Source organism: Zea mays, chromosome 1 (genome assembly GCF_902167145.1).
Source record: "Zea mays cultivar B73 chromosome 1, Zm-B73-REFERENCE-NAM-5.0, whole genome shotgun sequence".
Taxonomy (NCBI): Eukaryota; Viridiplantae; Streptophyta; class Magnoliopsida; order Poales; family Poaceae; genus Zea; species Zea mays.
This window is the reverse complement of record NC_050096.1, coordinates 237425875-237449452: the sequence shown is the minus strand read 5'-3', so window position 1 is coordinate 237449452 and position 23578 is coordinate 237425875. Positions and strand designations below refer to the sequence as shown.

The 23578-nt window shown below is 41.9% G+C and overlaps 1 protein-coding gene across 10 annotated transcripts; it reads left to right on the top strand.

The window, feature by feature from the left end:
* The first annotated feature begins 389 nt into the window (after positions 1 to 389).
* Positions 390 to 22424, top strand: LOC103643456 (exportin-4). 10 transcript variants are annotated; one of them, XM_020546758.3, is made up of 32 exons: positions 390 to 661; positions 1651 to 1738; positions 2137 to 2245; positions 2337 to 2435; positions 3294 to 3336; positions 3710 to 3781; positions 3870 to 3965; positions 4205 to 4321; positions 4388 to 4571; positions 5447 to 5558; positions 5648 to 5734; positions 6060 to 6198; positions 9223 to 9313; positions 9440 to 9502; positions 9589 to 9698; positions 9841 to 9945; positions 14535 to 14608; positions 14816 to 14891; positions 15061 to 15294; positions 15622 to 15693; positions 16381 to 16452; positions 16539 to 16603; positions 16687 to 16789; positions 16859 to 16990; positions 17075 to 17218; positions 20012 to 20119; positions 20201 to 20251; positions 20649 to 20726; positions 20816 to 20929; positions 21026 to 21222; positions 21362 to 21431; positions 21690 to 22424. In XM_020546758.3, exons 1-32 carry the CDS (start codon positions 575 to 577, stop codon positions 21876 to 21878), a joined length of 3381 nt encoding a protein of 1126 aa, XP_020402347.1. In that variant the 5' UTR covers positions 390 to 574; the 3' UTR covers positions 21879 to 22424. The 10 variants fall into 10 exon arrangements, with proteins under 10 accessions (XP_020402347.1, XP_020402346.1, XP_008664874.1 ...); XM_035964271.1 differs by having other exon boundaries at positions 391 to 661; positions 1651 to 1719; XM_020546760.3 differs by having other exon boundaries at positions 391 to 661; positions 1651 to 1719; positions 4088 to 4321.
* The last annotated feature ends 1154 nt before the right edge of the window (positions 22425 to 23578 follow it).

Here is a 23578-nt window from a genome sequence, read left to right as displayed (position 1 = left end):
TCTTTAGTTCCTAGTTTTTAGTCCTGTTTAGTCTCTATTTTGCCAAACGGAAGGACTAAAGTAGGGACTAATTGACTTTAGTCTTTAGTCCCTCACATGGGTGCTAAAAGGGACTAAAATGCAATATTTACTTCAATTACCCTTGCTAGAAAACTGGTGTCAAACAAAAAAAAGAGCGTTTTGGTCTTTATGTGTTGCATTTAATGTATTTAGAATCTATTTAGTCTCTACAACCAAACATAATAGGGACTAAAATTTAGTCCCTGGACTAAACTTTAGTCCTAAGACTAATGGACCAAACAGTGCCTTTGAAGGCTTGGGTACGGCTTCATTCCAATTGTGAGCACGACTTTTACATTTATAAATTACTGCAGCAGCCAGCCAGCCAGCAAATCACGCCGGCCCCACAAGACCCAAGCTGCAAAACTATCCAGCCACCATTCACCCCTCCGCACTCCGCCTCCGCCGCCTCCCTGCCCTCAACTCCACGCCCGGCAGGGTGGCCGCTCGCCGGCAGCCAAACCCTAGGCGATCGCGGAGGCCAACCACGCTTCGGGCGCGATCAGCCGCCGCCATGCAGGGCTTCCCCGGCGGCGCCCCCGATCCGCAGCAGCTACAGGCCACCATGCTCGCCATCGAGCAGGCCTGCTCCCTCATCCAGGTCCCATTCCGCAGCCCACACCCTTGTTGACGAGCTTGAATTCCACGTGTTCCGTGCTTTTAGCACTTTGCTCTCGGTACCCCGGCGTTAGATTCGGAGAACGCGCGTGGACCTGTGCTCGCTGATGTGCCTGGGTTATGCAGATTTTACTGCACTTTGTTATTTGAACCATGGTCGGGGGACTGATTGGGCGTTTTCTGTAGCTCAGTGCTTCTCTGTGGATTTGGTGATGGGATCCAGTTTGATGCGTGTCAGATGAGGCTTCGCAACTGATTGATTGTTTTGTTGGGCATTTGAACATTTAAATGGCTTGCTTAATTTGTTTATTTTGGGCACGTTAATTGATTGCTTAGGAGTGAGATGCAGGTACTTCAATGAGTTCTGACACATTTTATGTTAGTGCCTTAATAACTTCTAACACATTTGAAAGTTGGCTATGAATTCTGTAAATGCCGGTTAGTTAAAAGTTCTTTGTCTTGACATTGCGTTTCTCAAGCATGTAATCTCTATGCTACGGGGTAGTACTGGTTCTATAGTGTTGCTTTGCTGATATTTTGTGAGTTGTGACACATTTATTCATTGGATAACCTGAAGCTCCTCATTTCAGACTGGGAATCTGCGTGTAGCAATTGAGCTATCTATTAGGACTTTAGGGGGTTCTAGTAGAACTGTGCTTTGCAGAGAAAGACACAGTCGGAATAGCATTTGCTGACCCTGATTAATCTATCCCCGCTCTGTTCTCAACTTTTCCACTTGTTTGATTATATTATTTTATTGTAACTCTGGATCCTTAGTTTATTCCCTAACAATAATCAAGCTGCCCAAATTATGTGAAATTCTATAACAGGAGTGTCTTCCTGGTATCTGTGTTTAGCTTAATATATGGAACTGTCATGGTGCTAATGAACACTCTAGTTTTCTTGTAGAATGCCATCTATTGCATAGTGTTGATTCAGCAGCTATGCTTTTGACAACGGGTAATTTTGCAGCTGCACATGAATCCATCTGAAGCGGAAAAAGTGATAACTTCGCTGCATTCGTCTCTCATGCCTTATCAAGTATGCAGATTCATTCTTGGTATGCTGTTCTCTTGCTATGCACCTATGGTGAACCAGAATTATTTATCAACAGAGCAGATATCTCTGTTTTTAAGCTCATAAATGAATAAGGTTAGGACTTACTAGCAGACACATATCCCAAGCTGTATTAGTTATGCTGCTTCCATATAACCCGTGTACATGTTGTTTCTATTTTGAAGGGTGATACATAATACATTTTATTTGTTTGTCTGAATTGTTGTTCAGCAGACTGCAAGCAATAACAATTTACCCCATTTATTATTTGTTATTCTGGGGCTTTTGTGTCATTTTTAGAAAAACAACTATTATTTTCATTTCTCATAAAAAATAGCTAAGCCTCGCTCTTCTCTAGTGTTAAGATACTCAAAAAGAGCTGAAAATATTGTATCCTCCCAGAGACATCCCAAAAACCAAATGCAAGATTCCAAGCTGCTGGTGCAATTGGTGATGCTGCGGTAAGGGAGTGGGGAGTTCTTACAGATGACAATAAAAGGAGCCTAATAATGTGAGTTTTTCTTTTTGAGGGAGAAAACTTGCAATTAATGTGGGAGCATCATGTTTTTAATGCTTACTATAACTTTTTCTATTATTTGTAGATATTGTTTAAACTATGTTATGGAGCATGCAAGTTCTCCTGATGGCTATGTGCAATCGAAAGTTTCCGCTGTGGCAGCTAGATTACTGAAAAGAGGCTGGTTAGTTTCTATCATTCTATGTTTCTACCTACTTTAGAAGTGTAATGTCTAAAGACGTCTTGTCATAACATGTTTGCTAGCTTCAGTTTACTCATATTTTTATTTGCCTTTTGTTCCCTGATTTTCTGTGACATCGGTATGAAAATGATGGGCGTGCTGCATTCATATTCATACTTGCATATTTTTCATTGCTTGGGTTACTGAATTGGACGTGGTTTCATTCATGGAGTGGTTTGCAATTCATGCACACAATATTTCCTTAAGACGAGTTCACATAGTAATGGGCTGATTTGTTATTTTAGTAATTTATTTATTCGTTTATTCCTGCTGATCTCAGACTAGACAAAGGTTGAATATGGTGTTTGGCTGGGTTGTTTGCAGTTTGTACATGATTGTCCAAGACGATATACACAATAGGCGGCATCTTTCCCTGAATCCAGATCTTGAAATAACCTATCTGTGTTTTAGCCAGTCCACTTGAAGGTGATTGATTGCTCTAACACTTTGGCTGTTAAAGATTTTTGATATTAATTAGTCTTAGAGCAATCTATCGCCTTCAAGTGGACAGGCTAAAACACATATAGTTTATTTCAAGATCTGGATTCAAGGAAAGATGTTGCCTATTGCGTATATCATCTTGGACAATCATGTGCAAACAACCCAGCCAAACACCTGGTCTGGTGCAGTGGTGAGAGCTGTCTCATTGAGTCACCAGGTCGCGGGTTTGAAGCAGTCTCTCCGCACTTACGTGGGGAAGGCTTGCCTCGGTTTATCCCCTCCCTAGACCCCACGTATGTGGTTGCATCCAGCACTGGGTCTGCCCAAATATATTTGTTTTGACACGGAATATGTTGGTAGGGTTGAGTTTTCGGACCAAGAAAAAGCAGCTATCTTCTTTGAGGTATGTACTTCTCTGAGCTGACAACTACAGCCCTACAAATCAGGATTAGCTTAAGATTTTTGTGGTTGTGGATCTTTATGCAACAATGGTATACTTCATTCCTTTTTTCTTCATTGGTAACATTGAATAAAACAACAATAAAAAATGTAGCATAAAGAAATCCAAGCTGCGATAAACTATAAGTGGGTCAACTTGTTGGATAAGATGATTTATTCTTATATGATTTTTTGGGACCCTTGAACATTTGAGCAAACATAGAACCTCCAACTTCATCACTGTTTCTTTTTCTTTTTCGTATTTGAATTTTAATCAATCAAATCGCACACTAAATTCTTTTAGAACATTGTATCTGTATGTCTGATACTGTTTTCAGGTTGAGCAATCTATCCGGGGCATCCATGGGCCTAATCGACAGTTTGCTGCAATCAATTTCTTGGAAACCTTGGTATGCAATTTCTTGAGGCCGATGTGATTGGTTCTTCCATTTTTTTCTATTCTTTTGCAACTGCAGATTAATTTAATGTCTGACCTAGGTTTCAGAATTCTCCCCTTCAACTGCTTCTGCTATGAGCCTGCCTAAGGAATTTCACGAACAATGTGAATACTCACTCGAAGTGCAGTTTTTGAAGGTATTGATCTTCCCAAACATGTAGAAGTTTTGGCATTACATGAAAAATACTACAGCTGTGTCATGTCACTTGAAGTCTTGAACCCTCTGTTATCATTATGACAAGCTATTGTCTGTTGCAAGGATTTTTACTGCTGGGCACAAGCTGCTGTGTTCAATACTGCTGACAAAATCTTGAATTCAACTGTAACAATACCGGACGAAAGAGCATGTTCAGCAGCATTGCGCCTGATGTTTCAGATACTAAGTTGGAATTTCAAACATACTGTGGAGCACGAGAGTTCAGATGCTAAGATAAATTTCGGCTTAAGGATTGATACGATAAATCTGAAGAAGTTTGAACGTTCGTTGGTGAAGGTATATCCTAATTACTTGCATGTTTGCTCCATTCCAGCTTATAAATGGTTGCATTTTCTATTGTAGCCAGGGTCTATGTGGAGAGAGATTCTAATATCAAGTGGACACCCTACCTGGGTTTTAAACTTCTATACCACCTTGCGCCAAAAGTACTCATATGATACACTGTGGGGTGATTCTCCAATTGCTGTCTCTTGCAGACAGCTTATAGTGCAGTTATGCTCCTTGGCAGGCTCTGTGTTTCCTAATGGTATATACTTATTCCAAAGAGTCATTGTTTATTAATGATCTGTAAAAGGTTCCATTTCCATTCATAAATTCTGGCATTAGTTTGAATTTTACCTGATACTAGAAAACTGTCGATTACAACCTCAGACTACTATGAAACACAATCCTAATACTAGACCTCAGCAGTTTTCTTTTATATATATATATATATATATATATATATATATATATATATATATATATATATATATATATATATATATATATATATATATATATATATCACAGATGGTATCCAAGTTAGACCACCATTACCAGTAGCACCTGTATACACATTATGAGGTTTTGGGGAAGTGTATATATAAATATGCAGAGGTTTCTCATACATGAGGAAATGAAATTGTGAACATGCAATTTTCTTCAATCACAAATATTAAATCAAACTTCTCTAACCTTGATTTGCAATATTTATGAAAATCTATCATTTTAAATGAAAAGACTTATATATTATAAAAAGTAGTTGCTATAATAAACTATTGACGTCGATAGTGTGTTGTCAACCTATATAAATTTTTAGATATTGAGGATCAAAATTTAAAAGAAGTTTGACTTAGAGCAAGCTAAGATGGGCCTATATTTGTGATTGAAGGAAGCGGCACCCACAACTGCCCAGTTTGGTGCTATTGTTAGACAAAAACACCTTTGGGGGTTGCATGTGTGGTAGGTGGGAGACAGTGGACGATTCTGATAGTTTGAGGTTGCAAATTAGACTGTTCAAGGTCGAAAGCTGAATATTTTCTTTTAGAATTTACAAGTTCGACGTATCATGGAAAACATATTAATGATTCACATGTGATCTCTTTTATGTAATCTTTCATCTTTTCTTTCTGTTGTCAGATAATGGGGATGCACAGATTAAACACCTTATGCTGATATTATCTGCTGTTGTTCTATGGATTGAACCTCCTGATGTAATCACAGCATCAATCCGAAATGGGGGAAGTGAAAGGTTCTCTCAGGATCCATCTTTGCAATCTTGATTTAACCCGAGAAAAAACTTGAGAAATGCTGATGAGCGAGATATTCATTGTGTTGCAGTGAGTTCATAGATGGTTGCCATGCCTTGCTTTCAATCGCATCTTTAACTACTGGCTCACTTTTTGACAACCTCCTAAAATCTATAAGGTCAGTTTGTTGTACATTATCTAGTTGGACATCACAATTTAGGTTAATTTTTGGTAACTCGTCCCTTGTATTCCTACATATTAGTCAATTGGGCCTTAATATGGCACTACTATGTCCAATTTGTAAGATGGTAACGTAACCAAGATACCATTGCTACATCTCTGATTTTCCTTGGTGTATCTGGCTCTTTTTGTAATAGTGAAAATGCATATTGTGAGTATATTCAGAATATTTTGTACACTTCATGCAATTTATTATTACAATATCAGCTAACCTGAGATTGCTATTCTATTTTGTTTAACATGGACATGCTTGCACTTTGTAGGCCCTATGGTACAGTTAATCTGCTTTCTGCTTTGACGTCAGAAGCTGTCAAGTCGGTTCTGAATAACCAGAGTGAAGAGGAAACCTGGGGCATAGATTCCCTTGATATTTTGTTAGAAACATGGAATGTTCTTTTGGGGGTACTTCCCTTGACCTTTGCACCAAATTTGAAATATGTTTGTGTCCTTCCCTTTTTATGCAACTTAATCAAAGACTTATTTGCAATAATCCGTTCAAAATTCAGTGTCATATGATTGTTATTTCCTATCCAAGTTCCAAAAAAGGCAAAAGCTTTTTTCTCCACTGTCTTGATTTCAGATGTGGGGAATGGAGCCCGCACTCTGTTCTGGATAGACAAATGGCTCTTGGGTCAAAGAGTGAGTGATCTGGCTCCTAGGTTTTGCAATTATACCAAAAAGAATTGCAAATAATAGAACTGTTCTTGAGGCATTAACCAACAGAAAATGGATTTCTGACATCAAAGGGGCTCTTTCAGTTGGAGCATTAGTGGATTACTTGCAGTTGTGTGAATTGTTATCAGAAGTGGTGGTACAGCCTGAAGTAGAAGATAAGCATATATTCAGTTTAGCTAGGGATGGCAAATACTCGACCAAATCAGCCTATGAAGGTCTTCACAGGTTCAACAGTTTTTGGCCATTATTCTTTGGTGTGGAAAACTTGCCCCCTCCCCCCAAGTGTCGTTTCTTCCTCTGGCTGGTTGCCCACAGGAGATGTTGGACTGTGGACAAACTAGCTAAGAGGGATGGATCACCCGACAAGATGCCTCTTATGTGATCAGGAAGCAGAAACACTGGACCATCTCCTTGTCTCTTGTGTGTTTACAAGAGATTTTTGGTTTCATCTTTTGAGACCTTTTGGATTGGAAAGCCTGGCTCCACAGCCAGGGTTACTTTCCTTCATGAACTGGTGGGAGCAAATCACAGGAGCCGTGGCTGGTCTTCCTGGAAAAGGCCTCAACCCCTTAATTGCCTTGGGGGCTTGGACAATTGGAAACTTCGAAACAGATGTGTCTTCGATGGCTGGACTCCACAAGTTTGGCCTTATCTCTTAGGTTAGCAGGGGAAGAGAGATTGTTTTGGGAAGTGGCAGGGGCTAAAGGTCTTTCCTACCTTGCTGCCCTCCTTCCTGATGTCTAGTGTGTTTTGAGTGGTTGTGTGTGTCTTATGGATTATTTCAGTTTTCTGTGTTACTGGCCTCCGTAAGGAGACCCTTGTATTTGGTCTTCTCAGACCTCTTTTTTCCTTTCTTCTTAATATAATGAGGCAAAGTTCTTCTGTGTTTTCGAAAAAAAGATATGATTGTTGCCTCTATTTTCTCTCTTATAAGTGTTGAAATATAATATAAGTGAATTGCACACCTCTTCCCATCAGCTTAAGCTTTTGGGTTGAATTGGTTGGTGCATGCAACTTAATAATAAGCTTGGGTAGCAATTAACATGTAATAACTCTAGGTCACATTTTTACTCTTTTATTGGATTACTAAAGATATTTTGACTGGTCTAGTACCAGTTTGCTCTTAGTAACCTTAAGTTGAAGAAAAAGTTCTTCAAAAAAGTTAAAATAGAGTTATATGTGCTTATTTTTTATCGAACAACATAGGAGAGCTATGTGCCATTTCATTTCATTAAAAACAGAGAATGAAAATTGAGAGGCCAGAGAGGCAGATACCACTCCCTAGCACCCCCAAAACACACAAAGAAAAAGAAATGCAGACATTACACTTGAGAGTTAAAATGATCATGACCTATCCACCTCCACAAGGCTAAGTGTTTGGGGCGAGCGACCAAAGAAGGAGCTCGTGGATGAGAGGTTCAAGTTAGGCACCATAAACTGTTCTGATTAGTCACAATTTGTAAAACAACCTGAACATTTGTGCTTGCCCCCCTTCATGCAATGCACATATGCATTTCAGTGGTTTCAAAGATCCTGAGCTAGTAAAGCGATCAGGGAATTGAGGCCTGTCCTCATCTCTTTTGGAATACTTACGATAGCATTGCACCACCAGCTTGAGAACCAAGCTTCAGAAGGTTGAGGGGCAATTGCAATCAGGCCCAACCTCTGGAAAATCAGTGTCCATACCTGCTGAATGAACACAAACGAGATGAGAATGTGCTAATATGATGATTTTAATGTAAACTGTACTCAGCTAGCATTTAAAACCATAGGATTTACCTTTATGGCTATATTTCAATGTAAAGCCACTTTTTCTTGAATATGCAGGAAAGCTACATATCATTGCATTAAGAAGTTAAATGTAAAACCATTGTAGCCGATTGAACTGACATGATTAATTCCCTTTGCCATATGCATGCTAACATGCTTAGTTGGTCCCATTTACATAGTTATATGCACATCTTTTATTCTGTTACAATTACAATTATTGCATCGACACTTCTCAAAATATTCCAGTAACTATTGTTAGGAGTATAGAGTCCTTAGCTCTCATGGTGCTGTTATTCAGTACAAGTGTTATTCATAACTACTATATACTAGAACATTTCACTTCACTTTGTAGAAAACATGTCTGAGTACATCAGATAAAATAAATCCTCTTCATCAATTCTGCCCATGAAACAATGGAAGTGTTATGACCGGCAAGGTCTATAGAAGGAGAAATAGGCCTAAGGGCCAGCCGGCCGAAGCCCATAAGGGACCCTGTTTAGGACTTGCAAAACAGATAATAGATAAGATAGATTAGATTTGGAATAGAAATAGGAGATCCTGTTAAGGAACGGTTTAGTAGAGCCATCTATATAAGGCCAGGATTGTAATTAGGGAAGACAGCAAAAGATCAATAAAGAAGGTGATCTTTGCCCTAGAGTCCGTGCAACAGCACGGCTCCCTTTCGCCCTAGCTCTCTCAAACCTGGCCCGACAATCTCCCATTGCTACAATCTCTGAAGTAGGCGCAGTCCTATCAGAAAGGTTTATAATTGTTGACTTCCTGGCCTGTATGAGTCTGCACTTTTGTTTTTTGATAAAGAAATGTTTTATTTATACATGGAAGATCTCAGTTCGTGTCAAGTAGTTTATATTGCACTTTGTTCATTGGGTCGTATCTTTTTTGTTTGTAAAGCTCATTCAGCCTTTTGTTTCTTAGATAAAGATAACCATGAACTACGACATAAATTTTTTATTTTGGCAGGACGTAGATGCCGATAAAAATCCAATCTCAACCGATGGAGCACTTGCATCTTCAAGTTTGTTTAAGATGATTGTGGAGTCACACTTGAAGGGTATAAATCTCTTTATATTCCCATTTAAATGTAACCTCAGTCTTGAAGAATGTTACAGATGGTGTAAAAGATTTTCTATGTTGTTTACATTCTGCATACTGATTACTCTTATTTTCTTTGACATAGCTGCTGCTGATTCTGCGTTCGAGGATACTGATGATACTGAATATTTTCATGTTTCTGTTTCAAGTATGCTTAAATTCCCGACAGTTCATCTGTTCTAGTATCTCTACCTCTTTTGGATTCATCAAATAATAATGAAGTACTTCTTCCAGAACGTGATGAACAGTTAGCCTTGTATGCTCTAATAGCACGGGCTTCTGCAAATACTACTATTCCATTTCTTGCACAGTTGTTTTCAGAACGATTTGCCCGGCTAAATCAGGTCTTCTTGTTATCTTGTAATTTACCTGAGTTATTAAGAAAGGAGAAGCTACTAAGCTATACTGCTTCAGTAGCCTTGTACATTCTACTGTTTTGTGGTGGTGTATTTTTACAGTTAACATTTAATAGATTTTTCTAAGCAGAGAAATGGTGAAAGTGATCCTACTCAAACACTGGAAGAGCTCTATTGGCTGTTGTTGGTTACTAGTCATGTCCTAACTGACTCTGGCGAAGGAGAAACACTACTTGTAACTACTCTAAAGCTTCTCTTCCTTTACTAGCATTTATGAAGTCCATGAATGTTGTCATGTTTCTCTTTCTTTACTATTGTATCATGAATGTCCTCATTGTTCTTCATATCATTTCTTCATATTTCTGTAGCTCAGTTTGATTTATTTTACATGGTTTCATGTGCTAGATGTGTACACATACGCACACACACATTTTCTCTCTACACATGTAACCTTGCTGTGTTCGCGCTGCCAGCTCACTGCTGGTGAGCTTTGCCAGCCAGCAACTCCACCTGCATCTGCCATGCTCCCTGTGGCTCCACATCAATGTGCACCCGCCCACGCACCGATACTCATGGCTGCCTGCGCCCTGCATTGCACTTGCTGCTGCGCGCCGCCTGCTACCTACCACGGGCCCGTGTGCCCGCCACTGTGCCTGTGCCTTCCTGACATGCTCATCACACGGGATGATTTTCAGTTTATTAATTTTGTGAAGCAGCGCCGCAGTTGTTATGAAACAATACGACACAAAGTAGATCAAACACAGAGAAAACCCCTCCAAGGCGAAGGGGAAAAACCACGGGCGTCGGCCAGCAACAATCTCACTATTTTCGGGTGGTTACAAATCATAGGAGACTTACAATGAGATAACAATCTCATGCGGCTTACAAGAATATTTATAGAGGTGAAACCCTAAACTGAGTAGGGAACGATCCGTACCGCGGGGCTACGCTCCGGCGACCCAAGCCTCCCGGCGACGGGCCTCCTCTTCGCTCGCCAACTTGGCCGCCTTCTTCAGAATTTGGATCATAAACTCAACAACAGTGATAAGTTTTTGATGTCTGATTTGGATCACCTCAGCTACTTCCTTGGTCTTGACTCTTGAGGTCTCTTCCACATATGATGGTACCTACCTATCCCATGAGAAGTACATTCAGGACATCCATGAGAAGTACATTCAGGACATCCTTTCCCCAGGGGCGAAGCTAGCTGACAGAGCCATCGGTGTCAATCCCACTAGAATGATGTTAATTATATAGACGAACATTGTATATAGAATATTTCTCACTGATTTTACGAAAAGTCGTTGGTGTCAGCTGACACCAATAAACATGCCTAGCTCCGTCCCTGCCTTTCCCGTGCTGCTTTTTTTTCTCGAAAAGCGTAGGTGAACTGCGCCCCCATATATTAAAGCAGAAGAATACAAGGGTCAACAAAGGACCCAGTTACAACACACTCCTTATGGAGGCCAGAAACAGTCATACACAAAACAATCCATAGGAAACAAAACAACCCACACCTGAACAACCCCTAAGGGTTAGGAAGCTGGGCAGCCAAAGAGGATAAACCTTTGGCTCTAGCCATCTGCCATTTCTCTCTTTCTTCACAAGCAGCCTGCAGTAGAGATGGCAACGGGTACAAATCCGTTGGGTTTTGCCATCCCAAACCCGTACCCGTGAAAAATATCTATACCCATTAAAAAACTCGTACCCATGACTGGTTTAAAATTTTGCCCAAACCTGTACCCATCGTGTTAGCGGGTACCCACGGGTTACCCGCAGGTTTTATCTCCAATATGCTTATTCTTCTCATAATCAATAAGTATTGTAATGATTAATGAGATCATGGTCTAAAATTTATGTGATGAACACCGAGTTCATGATTTGGTATAAAAATTATTAGTAGAGAGAATGAAATACAAATAATAAGTTGTATAATCAACTGACCTTGCACTAAGTTATCCATCCATCACATATATAACGCTAGTAAAAACTATAATAGCAAGCAAGCAACACTCTCATCAACTACTTAGGAAGTAAATAGGGAGATAACAAGTTTGTTGTTCGTTTATAAAATAAAATGACAATATGCATTAGGTTTGGTCGGGTTTAAAAAACCCACGGGGTTCACGGGTTTGGGTACTGTAGGAACAAACCCGTACCCATGAACCCGCCGGGTATAGATTTATGCCCATTAATAAACCCATGGGTATAAAAATTGACCGAAACCCGTACCCTAATGGAGTAAAAACCTATCGGGTTTCGGGTACCCATTGCCATATCTAGCCTGCAGGAGGAAAGAGAGACAAGGAGCCCTCCCATCAAACACCACCTTGTTTCTATGCTTCCAGATCATCCATGCCCCTAAGGTAATGAGAGAGTCCAATCCTTTCTTCCCCAGACCAAAGACCTGAGCTGAAGCTCTCTCCCACCAGTCAAAGAAAGAAGCATCAGCTTGTTGAGGGGATAAGCTGTGTAGCCCAAACTTTCTTAAAAGGTTATACCAGAAAACTCTTGAAAACACACAAGAAACCAACAAATGATTGATGTTTTCAGGTTCTTGATCACACAGGGGGCATCTAGTCGGGTGGTTCATGCCTTTTTTTCCAAGCCGATCAGCAGTCTAGCATTTGTTATGAGCCACCAGCCACAGAAAGAATCGGCACTTGGAAGGTGTCCAAGATTTCCAGATCCTTTTATGATGGTGAAAGGAGCTTCAGCCCTGGAAGAGGCCAGCATAGGCAGTTTTTGCAGAGTAAAGTCCATCTGGCGCCAAGGAGAAGATATGCCTATCCTCAATCTCAGGTTGCAACACCAAATCAGACAGAGCGTCCCAGAGGTGCAGATAATCAATCAAGGCTCCCAGTCAGTGCTCCCTTAATATCACCAATCCATCTTCTATTGAATATAGCTTCTTGCACCAATGATCACTAACTGTTGATACTCCTATGGAGCTTGGTGTTCACCTACAACCCACTTTTTTTCTTGAACTTGCAGAAGAGCTGCATATCATTATATTAAGAAGAAAAATGGGACAAGAACCCATAACACAGACAAACACAGCCACAACCAAACAAAAACATCCACACACCACTCTATTGTTCTGTGATTACTTGCGCGCCTGTTAGGCTGAAACAAGCGACCAACACACCCAGGCACCAACCTACTACTCTTCATGAGCCGGACCAGTCAAAGAAGAGAGGCTCCGTATGCATGCTATCTCCCAAAGATGCTGTTCATCACTAGTAGCGCTGAGAGCTCTTGACATGCTAGGAGTCTCCATCGAATACACATGCATTGTGATGTATCCATAATCCAAGTCTCTAGCGTGACCAGGGAATTCAATCCCTTCTTTTGGTGTTCTGGAATTGTGCCAAGGTCTATCCCACCAATCATCAAACTCCATATCAGCTAGCTGAGGTGCAATTTGTTGTAACCCGACATGACAAAGGATTGAATTCTGCCTTGCAAAGGGGCATGATACTAGGAGATGATTAATTGTCTCCTGTTCCTGGTCACATAAGAGACATCGCTCAGGATGGGGCAGACCACGAAGCGCAAGCTGATCAGCCGCCCAGGCCCAACATCTATCATTAGCTACAAGCCACAGAAAAAAACTTGCACTTCTCAGGAGCTCAACTTTTGCAAATTTGTTCCTATCAGCTCATTGAAAGATATTCATATGCCGATTTTGCTGAATATTGGCCTGAGGAGGTTTATCTTCTATGTCAGGTTGAGCGAGAAATCCATGATGAGATCCCGGAGCCGAGGTACTCAACTAAAGCTCAAATTGACGAAGCTCCTGGTGTATCCCAAATCCTTAGGTGTTCATTGAGAGCCTCTGCTATTTCCTTTCTTGATATATCTCTTGGGCCTTGGCCACCAAAGGGTGTGAAGAGCGATGTATATGATACACTGCCCATGTAACCATCTGTCTTACCAAAAAAATGTAAGGCGCAGTTCCCCTGTGCTTTCGAGAGAATAAAATACACTGCCCATGTAACCATCTGTCTTACCAAAAAAAATGTGAGTTCCATCACCCACTTTAGTCTCAATGTCCATTATGAAGAACACTCTAACTTGCTCTTGTACCTGGAAACATGCCCCATAGCCGGTGCGGTTCAGTTTTTTCCAGCCATAACCTAGCATTCGGAGTGCCCATCCTAAGCCTTTCTGATCTGAGATGCCTGGTCCTCCAAGCTCTCGAGGGCGCGCTACCTTACCCCAAGCTACTAAGCAATGTCCTCCCTTTGCCTCTATTTCTTCCGCAAACCACTGATGTTGGCTTGTTGAGGATTTCAATGTGCCTGCTACTGCACCATCTCCTCTCTCTTTAGACAGCACTGGTGCCATAAGTATTGTTCAGGACCCTGTGAAGCATGAACGAACCATTGAACCAATCACATTGGAGTTGATGCTTCCTACATGAGGTCGCAGGTGCATGACCAGGTTGTGATTTTCCACCATGTGCCTTCAAGGTTCAATTAGCTGATTTCTTCACGAAGGACGAAGGCACATACGAGGGCACATCATAGACTTTTACTCTCCAAACTTAGTGTTGTAGATCCACCATTAGTTGGGTTACTTTTATACATGCTCGCATATTTTCCCACTAGTTGGAGCCTTGGAGGGTTTTTATGCATGTGTAACACTTATACATCTAGCCCTTTGGGCCTGTGCATACACTGAGTTGCTACTTATACTAACATGATGCACCATTTGGCACGTAATTTTACAATTCTATGCTTTGTGTCATTTTGTTACTTCTATAAGCTAAGAAATGTCTTAAAGTTAAAATTTCTCACTGTTATTAATTAATTTGAACAGATCCCTGAAGCATTACAGGCTGGATTCCCTAATGTGATTGAAGCAGCACATCATCCTGTTGTTACACTCTCCTGGTGAAAAATCTTACCTCAATCTATTCCCCTTTTCATTTCGTTGAAAATCAGGAATCTGTTTGTTGCTGTTTTTAGAGTTTTTTAGTGCAAAGACTTTGACCTGCTGTTTTTTGGGCCAGTTCCAGCTCTGGTAACCCATTTGACTGTATTAAAAGTATTAATACTTATAGCAATATAATGTGAATATTTTGTCTCTTGATGATGCAGGTCTATAATAAATTTTTCCAGGCAGTGTTTAGATCCAGGAATTAGGGCAAAATACTTCAGTCCACGACTAATGGAGGTACTTTTCTGTACTATTATTATCTACCTTCCTCATTTTCTTTATGTAAAAGAAACCCTATTTTGTTCTGGACCTGAGCTAACTGTTGTTTTCTGTGAATGGTTCTTAGACGTTGTTTTATACTTATTTTGAAAAGAGTCTGTCTTAAGTTCTTTATTGATGTTGGCAGGCTGTGATCTGGTTCTTGGCCAGATGGGTTGCAACCTATTTAGTGCCACTTGACGTGAGTAGAGGAAAAGTAAGCAGAGAAATTGATAATGTGGGTACAAATGGATCCCAACATTCCAGAAAACTGCTAAACAGTTTTGCTTGGGAAAATAACCAAGGAGAGCTTGTTCTTGATTTTGTTGTTCTCATTTCAATGTTAGCTCTTACTACCTATCAGGGAGAAAATGAGTTGCAGGTAAGCTTCATTTTTACTTTTTAATCATGATGGAATTGTGCAGAGTGCCCAGACATGTTTGCCCCAGTTCAATTTGCAGTGCCTAATGCAAAAATGCTCGAGTAAAACATCTTGATCTTTTGATTTCATTATCTCTTTGATGTGACTTTAGCCTTATCATTCCATCACACTGTGCGATTGATCCAAAATACCAAATACTGCATAACTTGACCAAACATTAACAATGCCATCAACTTTCAAGATTTCTCATTAGAGTGTTTTCACTAGCGTTAGACAAGATAAAAGTTTCCAATGTCCCTTATATGTTGTTTTGATTCCTGTTCACAGACACTGACATGCCAGAAGCTACTTGCTACAGTCGTTCGCCGGAAACACACATGCACTTATCTTGTTCAACTGGTAAGCTCAAATCTACTGTGATAACCAATGACATGTTACTGATGTTTGCATTTTCATATAGTACAATGCACATTAATTTGTGCACGCATTAAATGTTTGGTAGCATTTGTATCATCTGATGTACAGTAATTCCATGTTTTAGTGAACACACTCCAGTTCAATTATTGATTCTCGTTCTTTTTTTTCTGAGGACATAGGGGAGCTGCGTATCATTATATTTAGAAGAAATTATTGATTCTTGTACTAGTTACTATGAAGGGCAGGCCTGATACAGTGGTGATAGTTGAATAGTTGTCTTACTGAGTCACCAGGTTATGGGTTCGAAGCAGTCTCTCCGCATTTGTGGGGGGGGGGGGGGGGTGCTCAGTTTATCCCTCCCCCCCCCCCACCCCCCACTCATGTGGGAGCCACTGGCACTGGGTCTGCTCTTTATACGAATTGATATATTGTAAGATCAAAATGTTAATGACCAAGAAGATACTAATAGTTATAAAAAGGTTGTTCCGGCAGTGATCACAAAGCTGTGGCTTCCATTTTCCACATGCACTGCATTAAATGTGTTGTCTAGAATATTATTGTATGTACTGCTTGTTTCTGCCTGAACAAGAAAAACATACTATGTTGTATTGATTGCTAGATTTTTTTCCTTGTTTTCCTAATCTTTGTGGTGTTCCATGTACATTTTAGGATTCATGGCGTGATCTTACAAGAGCTTTTGCAAGTGGACGGTCTTTGCTTTCATTGAGTGGACGTTTACAAGTGATGTACCATGTGCAAATCATGTTATTCTAGCCTATGACATTATATTTTTGAAAATCTTATGCTTCTATTGCTATTTTTTACAGAGGTCTCTAGCAGAAACACTTGCCTCTGCAGCTTCCTGCATCAAAGATCCTGAAGCATCTGCACAGTAGGACTATTGTTTACTTCTGGCTGTTATTCTAAGAAACAGAGATGAGAGGTTTGATAGTGCCTGTATTGATTCCTTTTAAGGTACCTGAGGGATCTCATGGGACCAGTGGCAGGGTGCCTGGTAGAAAATGCTAGCAGGAGTGATCTAAAATCTGTGGCACAGCAAGCAGATGTTATTTACATGGTAAGTATGTATAATGTTTGCTTTGTGCTCTTTTAGAGAAGAATAAAGGACATAGGTCAATGGTTGTAGGTCTGTTGCCTATTGGAACGACTAAGAGGCGCTGCTAGAGCTACTCAACCCCGAACTCAAAAAGTTCTATTTGAGATGGCTCATACTGTGATGAACCCACTTTTGACTCTTCTGGAGGTCTACAAAAATCATGTAATGTTATTTTTCAAGCTTCATACTATCACTCTACAAGTGAATGTTGAAGATCATGCAATTAACTTTTCCTCATCCCTTTAGTCCACAGTCGTATACATGATACTCAAGTTTGTGGTGGACTTTGTTGATGGTCAAGCTGTATTCCTGGATGCTAAAGAGACATCAGCTTTGGTGAGCTTTTGCTTGCAACTACTCCAGATATACTCCTCTCATAACATTGGGAAGGTAAGGATATGAATACTTCTATTTTATTCTGTATCATAATATTCTTTTTATTTTGCCAATTTGACTGATGACTCTGACCGTAACTATTCTCAAAGAAACGATGCCAGCAATTGTAGTAACTTCATGATACTAGTTACAATTTCCTTCTCTTTTCTGGTGTTCACCATTGACAGCTTCCCTATGCCAAAAAATATTTAAGCCTGTACCTGTGCTTTTCTTGTTATTTTCTGCAGAAATACTGATCTCCTTAGTGGACTTTGTTCATAGAAAAGATTTGACGATACTGTTCAAATGGCTCTATTGTTTAGTCATCTAATGTTGATAACTTAAGTAAGGATGATCCTTTAATAAAGTCAGCTAGAGATATTAACACGAGCGTTAAATTTTTCTCTCGAACAAGAACCACGCATGAGATCTACAGCCGAACAACAAAAAAACAACAATAAGGTTAGCGTAATTGTGTTTAGGGCTGTTTAGGGTTTCTGTATAGACCCCTATTGTAATGGGTCTTGACCCACCTTACTCAATTATTAATACATTTCCAACCCTGGTTAGGGTTAGGGTTTTTCCCAACATGGTATCTAGCTGGTTTTCCCCCTCCTCCCCTACAACTGCCACCTCCCCTACAATGCTCCGGCCGCCACCCTCTCCCCCTACTTCCCTCCCTCAATGGCCGAACCCCCACCTCCCTTAGGCACGGGCGACCTCGGCTCTGGCGCGAGCGGCCTCACTGCTGCTAGCCACGGCCACCTCCCTGGCATGGGCGGTCCATGGCCCCTCCCCCACACGGCCGACCGACCTCCCCCGGGCTTCACCACGAACGCCGTCCCGCCCCCTCCTCTAGGTCGTCGGTGTCGCCATCTCCTCGAGCTTGGCAGCTGCCACCGTCGCTTTCCTCCATCGCGGCGCGGGCGTGGCCTGGGCCCTTGATGCCGCAATGTTCCCCACCGTCGTCGCCTTCCTTCACCGGGGCACATCCATGACAATTAGAAAAAGCATCGGAGACAGAGGATCTCCTTGGCGTAATCCTCGGCGATGGTTGATCAGTTCACCAGGAATACCATTGAGGAGAACCCAAGTTGATGACAAAGCCAACAACCCACTTAGAATATCCCACAGGAGCTTGCACTGACGCTGAGAGCAGGAGGTCAGGCCCTCTTGGTCGTTGCAGCCTCGAGGCAAAGGACCAATACTGTCGCGACATCCTCGGGGACGCGAGCCATTGCAAGGGGGCGACAGAGGGACAACTTCTAGGGAGGTTTTTGACATGGGCTCCTTAGGCTCATATCTAGTCGCCAACGAACTTGATGAGATTTCCTCGGTGCGTCGATCAGACGACATCGGGAATTGAGTCCGCGGAGGGAAATGAACCGTCCCATGGGCCCAGCCGTGCAGTGCATGGGGGGGCGAGCTGATTCGCGCGCCGTCGCCCCTTCCCCCCTGAAGCAGCCTTCGCTGAGGCAGAAGTCTTCTGTGGTCGTCGTCGCCGCCTCTTCTGGCGTCCTTGATCGCCGTCCATCGAAGGAGAAGGTCCCGACTCAATGGGATGTAGATCGAACGGGAGCACCTTGACGTTCATGTCGTAAGAGAGCGTGTGGCATAGGGTTCCTCCTTCGATCACCACTGGTTCCACAATCTCAAGCGCCATCTCCTTGGGTATGAGTTCAGGACAAGAACATCAGGTGAACGTTTCTCACTGATTTTAAGAGTCTAGATGAATATTCGTGATCCCACAGAAATCATTTAGGAGGGCTTCTGTCATGGCCAACTCCTAGGCGTGCGTCGGGATTCCTCGCAGCTCCACCTCGACAGGGGATGGCAGGGAAGAAGCACTAGAGCTCAGGAAGCGTGTCTGCCTCATTTTTTTCTCGAACACGCAGGAGAACTGTGTATCATTATGTTGAGAAGCATCACAGGGAGGGAGCTTCGTAAGCACCGGACGTTCACGAGGAGGTGCCTTTGGGTGACACTTGCAAGGGCGCGGTCGAGGCAGTCTGGCGAGTAGCGCCGCCGAGCGCCGTCAAGACCGTGTCCGGGGTCGCACCACAGGAAGCAGATGACAGAGTCTTGGTCGAGGCTGTCTGGCGAGCAGCGCCGCCAGCTGCCGTTGAGTCCGGGACATTGGACACCGCCACGAGAAGGACCTCCTTGAAGGATGGCGACTTCACTCCCGACGGAACTCTGGAAGGAGGCGTAACTTCACACCAAGCCTTGCGATTTTCAGCAGTGGTGAAGGGACGAAAACTAGAGGTTCCCGACGCATTGAGGGTGGCCGCCGGGCTTGGAGTAAGAACTGACGTGGGGCTGGTGGGGAGGATGGTTGCCGGAGATGGCTTGGTCGCCGGCGCAGGGCAGGAAGGGGAAGGCGTCAGGAGAGGGAGGGGAGTAGGAGGGAGGGGGGTGGGGGGAAGGGAAGATGACAGTCTCCATCGTTGTCCTGAGTTTCAAGCTCTTCAATTCTCAGTGTTAATTTTTTCTGTATTTATTTTTATTTGGCTTCTGGTGCTTTGTGTGCTAATTTATGCAGAAATGCTAATCTACTTAGACATAGAAAAGATCTAAATGGAGATGTTCAAGTGACACCAGTACAGGTTCATGTAGTCATCTAATGTTGATAACTCAGGGCTTGCCTTGAACTGAATATGGCATGTGCTAAGTGAGTAATAATGCATTAAAAAGGTTAAATATGGCATGCTGTTTGTATATGTCCCACTTCCCAACATTAATGTTACCATTTGTGGAGTTTGTAGATAATTTTCTTCAGGGCCTGACTATGGTATCTCTATTTTCTAGGTAATGCTCTCTCTTTCTTCAAGTCTGCGTAATGAGTCACAAGCAGAAAAATATAAGGATCTGCGAGCTTTGCTTCGTCTTCTGACAAATATATGTTCGAAGGATTTGGTAACTTTTGTTCCCTTACACCCTGTTTGTGTAATTTGACGAAAAGCTCCACATAACTAATAGACACAGTTGTCAATGCAGGTTGGCTTTCTGTCTGATTGTGGCGGTGAAGGTTCACCTGATATCGCAGAGGTATGCAGCTGATGTTTCTTGCAAAAAAAAAAAAACTATGTAGTTGCTGGCCTTCTATCTTGCCTGTTGAATGTCGGGTTGTTGAGACTTGGAATCCCCACAGAAAATACCAGAGCTTTCATTTCGTCCATGCCATTTTTAGCTAACTCTACTTGGGTTAATAATAATAAAAAACCTTTAGGATACAAATTAACAAACAAATACAAAGGTCAAACTTGTCTTCTTTTGAAATTGTAAGGTGCTGCATTCTGCTAGCTTTTATATTTTCCATCCAGGGAAGAAAACTTACTGAGGTCAAATAACTTATTTATTAGCCAAGTTTATTGCTATTATTCCCATAAAGAACTGACATTAATTAGTTTGAAACTTAATAAAGATTGAGATGTTACCTTCACAGGTTATCTACATTGGTCTTGATATTGTGACCCCCTTGATATCTTTGGATCTTCTGAAATACCCTAAACTTAGTCGTGATGTAAGTATTTTTGACTTTTCTCTTTTAGTTTTTTTTGTAATAGAGGATAATAAAACCAAATGCTAATCTTTAGTCTGGTTTCTTTGCAGTATTTTGTGCTTATATCGCACTTGTTGGAACTGTACCCGGAAAAGGTTGCTCACTTAAATAGTGATGCTTTTACAAGGATTATTGGAAGTCTTGACTTCGGGCTCCGTAATCAGGCATGTGCACTTCCTTTATCTGCATTTACTCTGTTTATTTTGTGTCATAAGTTGTTTTTTTGGTTAGCACCAGTAAGTTTGGGGATCAATATGCAGGATAGCGATGTTGTTGAGAGGTGCCTGGCAGCAGTAAATGCTCTTGCTTCATACAATTTCAAAGAAAGATTAGGAGGGAGAGGAAGACTGAACTCGCAGCTCATGGAATCTGAAGGATCTAATGGCAAACTGCAGGAAAGCATATCAAGTCACTTCTTGAGACTTCTGTTGCAAATACTTCTTTTTGAAGATTTCAGGTGAGCTCTGCGTATTAGTAATTTGGTTTTGACTGATGTGAATCTTAAGCTAAGTAAATTTTATTTGGCATAATTTGCCAATCATTTAGTAGCTCTAATTTTATGTAAAAACTTTTAAGATGGCATGCTATTTTTGCAGATCGGAGTTAGCAGGTTATGCTGCCGATGCTTTGCTTCCTTTATTGTTCTGTGAACAGGAGCTATATCAGGTTCCTCCCCCTCCCTTCCCTCTGATCTGAAAATAAGTAATATATTATGCATATTATAATCTTAGTAACATGAGCATTGGTTCTCCTTTGGTATTCTACTGTGTGTTTTTAATTTATAGATGATAAAATACCATGAAGACAATGTTATACCAATACGTCCATTTTATTCTGTAATGGATTAACAGTCATCAGATCAGGCGCAAACGTGATACTAGTTGTGTTCTTTGCTACATATCGTCACCTTGCTTTTGTCTGCAGAGGTTGGTCCATGAGTTGTTGGATAAACAGCAGAATCCGACCGTAAAATCAAGGCTGGCAACTGCGTTCCATAACCTTACAAGTTCAAACAATCTCTCAAGCTCACTCGACCGGCCAAACAGGCAGAGATTCAGGAAAAACCTCCTTAGCTTCATGGCGGATGTATCGGGCTTCATGCAGATCAAGTAGATGCGATGGCAGGGAACAGGTGATGTTTGACCGGTCAATTAAACCCCGAGGAAGCACTGCACCACTGTGGTAGGGGTGCATGTGGGCACCACATGTCTGTGGATTGATGAGAGCGAAGACTGCCACGACAAGTCTAGTAGATCTTGAAGAGCTAGTGTCACCAGAAAAGACAGGGAGATGAGCTAGTCTTAGGGTTGGCATTCATAGCGCATTTGCTGGACAAGATGGAGGCGTCCCTGGCCACGAGATCGTCGTGTAAATGCGTTTGTTAGACGCACAGAAACGGTGGGGATTTTGTGGTGGCGACTCGTTTTGTTCAATTCCCACAGGCAGAAGGTAGAGATGTTAAGTTGATGTAAATACCGTTTGATTTAAACATGCCTTATTCGTAGGAGAAAGCGACACGGCTTGCTGTAACTTAGGGTTTATTACTCTTTCTCGTGGCATAGGATCCCCAAAGAAGTCTTTGCTGGGGTATTTGCAGCCAAACGATGACCAGTATGATTGCGAGAGGTTTTCAATCTTTTGTACCAAATTTGGCCTGCAGTTATGATGACACTGAGTGCCGATACAGGCATGAGGCATTCCAAAATTGGCGGGCACCACATGTGTCTGTCTGCTGTCTCAGTGGGGGTCACTGTAGAGTGTAGGCGGTCCTGTGCGGCTATGCTCTCTCTCTGGAAAAAAATTTGGTGCAGCCGGCTGCAAACTAGGATGTTTGCAGCCTTTCACACAAAAAAAAGGATTGACCCCACTTGTAGCAGCAATAACATAACTAAAACGTTATCTGGTGGATCTGTAGGTGGGATCAATCCTGCTTTTGTGAGGGGTGGCTGCAGCTGCACCAAAAAAAATTTTCGCTCTCTTGTGTGAGTCTGTCTACTCTCTAGGCTTCAGCAATCGCTCCAGTCCACCTCACCACTGGGCAGCCAGTGCGTCGGTGCCTGCGTGCACAAGCTGTGTCCGGATCTCAGATCGTACATTCCTGTGCGCAAGCAGGCAGGCTCGAGGAGCCGGGGCCCATCTCTTCTCTCATGAGATATTGAGAGCCGACACAGCTTTGATTCCGATGGGGGATGCGATTGGTTGGCCATCCGTCTGATCGGGCAGATAACTCTTCTCGGAGATTTAATTCTGCGCAATTATTTGCTGTTCTGGTAACAATGCCCCCGCTGATTCTTGTAGCAATGGCGTGCGATTTGATACCAGCATGTCGAAATGGGGGGAAAATCTTTTTTAATTAGAATTGAAAAGCGAGCGTGGAATCTGGCTCACGTGACAAGAGCACGGCAGGTCGGCAGCGCCATGATGCACAGGCAAACAGTAGCGTCACTACAGTGGCACCACTAGACGGACGCCGACAGAAATATTCTGTCCAAAATTCCCAACCAACGCCGCTAAATCTGATGCTAATCTAAGATTTATTCTGTTCCTCTCAGCATCCAGCTCTTCCTCGTACTCACGGCTGTACAGTTTTAAGAGTTGTTTGGTTACTTTAGGGCCCGTTTGGTTGGTTTTAGGGACTAAGATTAGTTTCTCTATTTTAATCACATTTAAGTCATGTTTGGTTCGCTAGCTAAGTTGCCATAGTTTATGTAACTTTTTTTTGCGTAAGGTTAGTTATTCAATTCGGACGACTAATCTTAAGCAAAGTGTGACATATTTAGTCACAAACCAAACAAGCCTTTAGTCTTTAAATT

Excerpts from the sequence above, each read along its gene's own strand:
- LOC103643456 (XM_008666652.3), top strand. The coding sequence starts at position 575 with ATGCAGGGCTTCCCCGGCGGCGCCCCCGATCCGCAGCAGCTACAGGCC. Across the intron at positions 3,337-3,709 it reads AAGCAGCTATCTTCTTTGAG|GTTGAGCAATCTATCCGGGG; the intron begins GTATGTACTTCT and ends TACTGTTTTCAG. Across the intron at positions 14,609-14,815 it reads CCTGTTGTTACACTCTCCTG|GTCTATAATAAATTTTTCCA; the intron begins GTGAAAAATCTT and ends TTGATGATGCAG.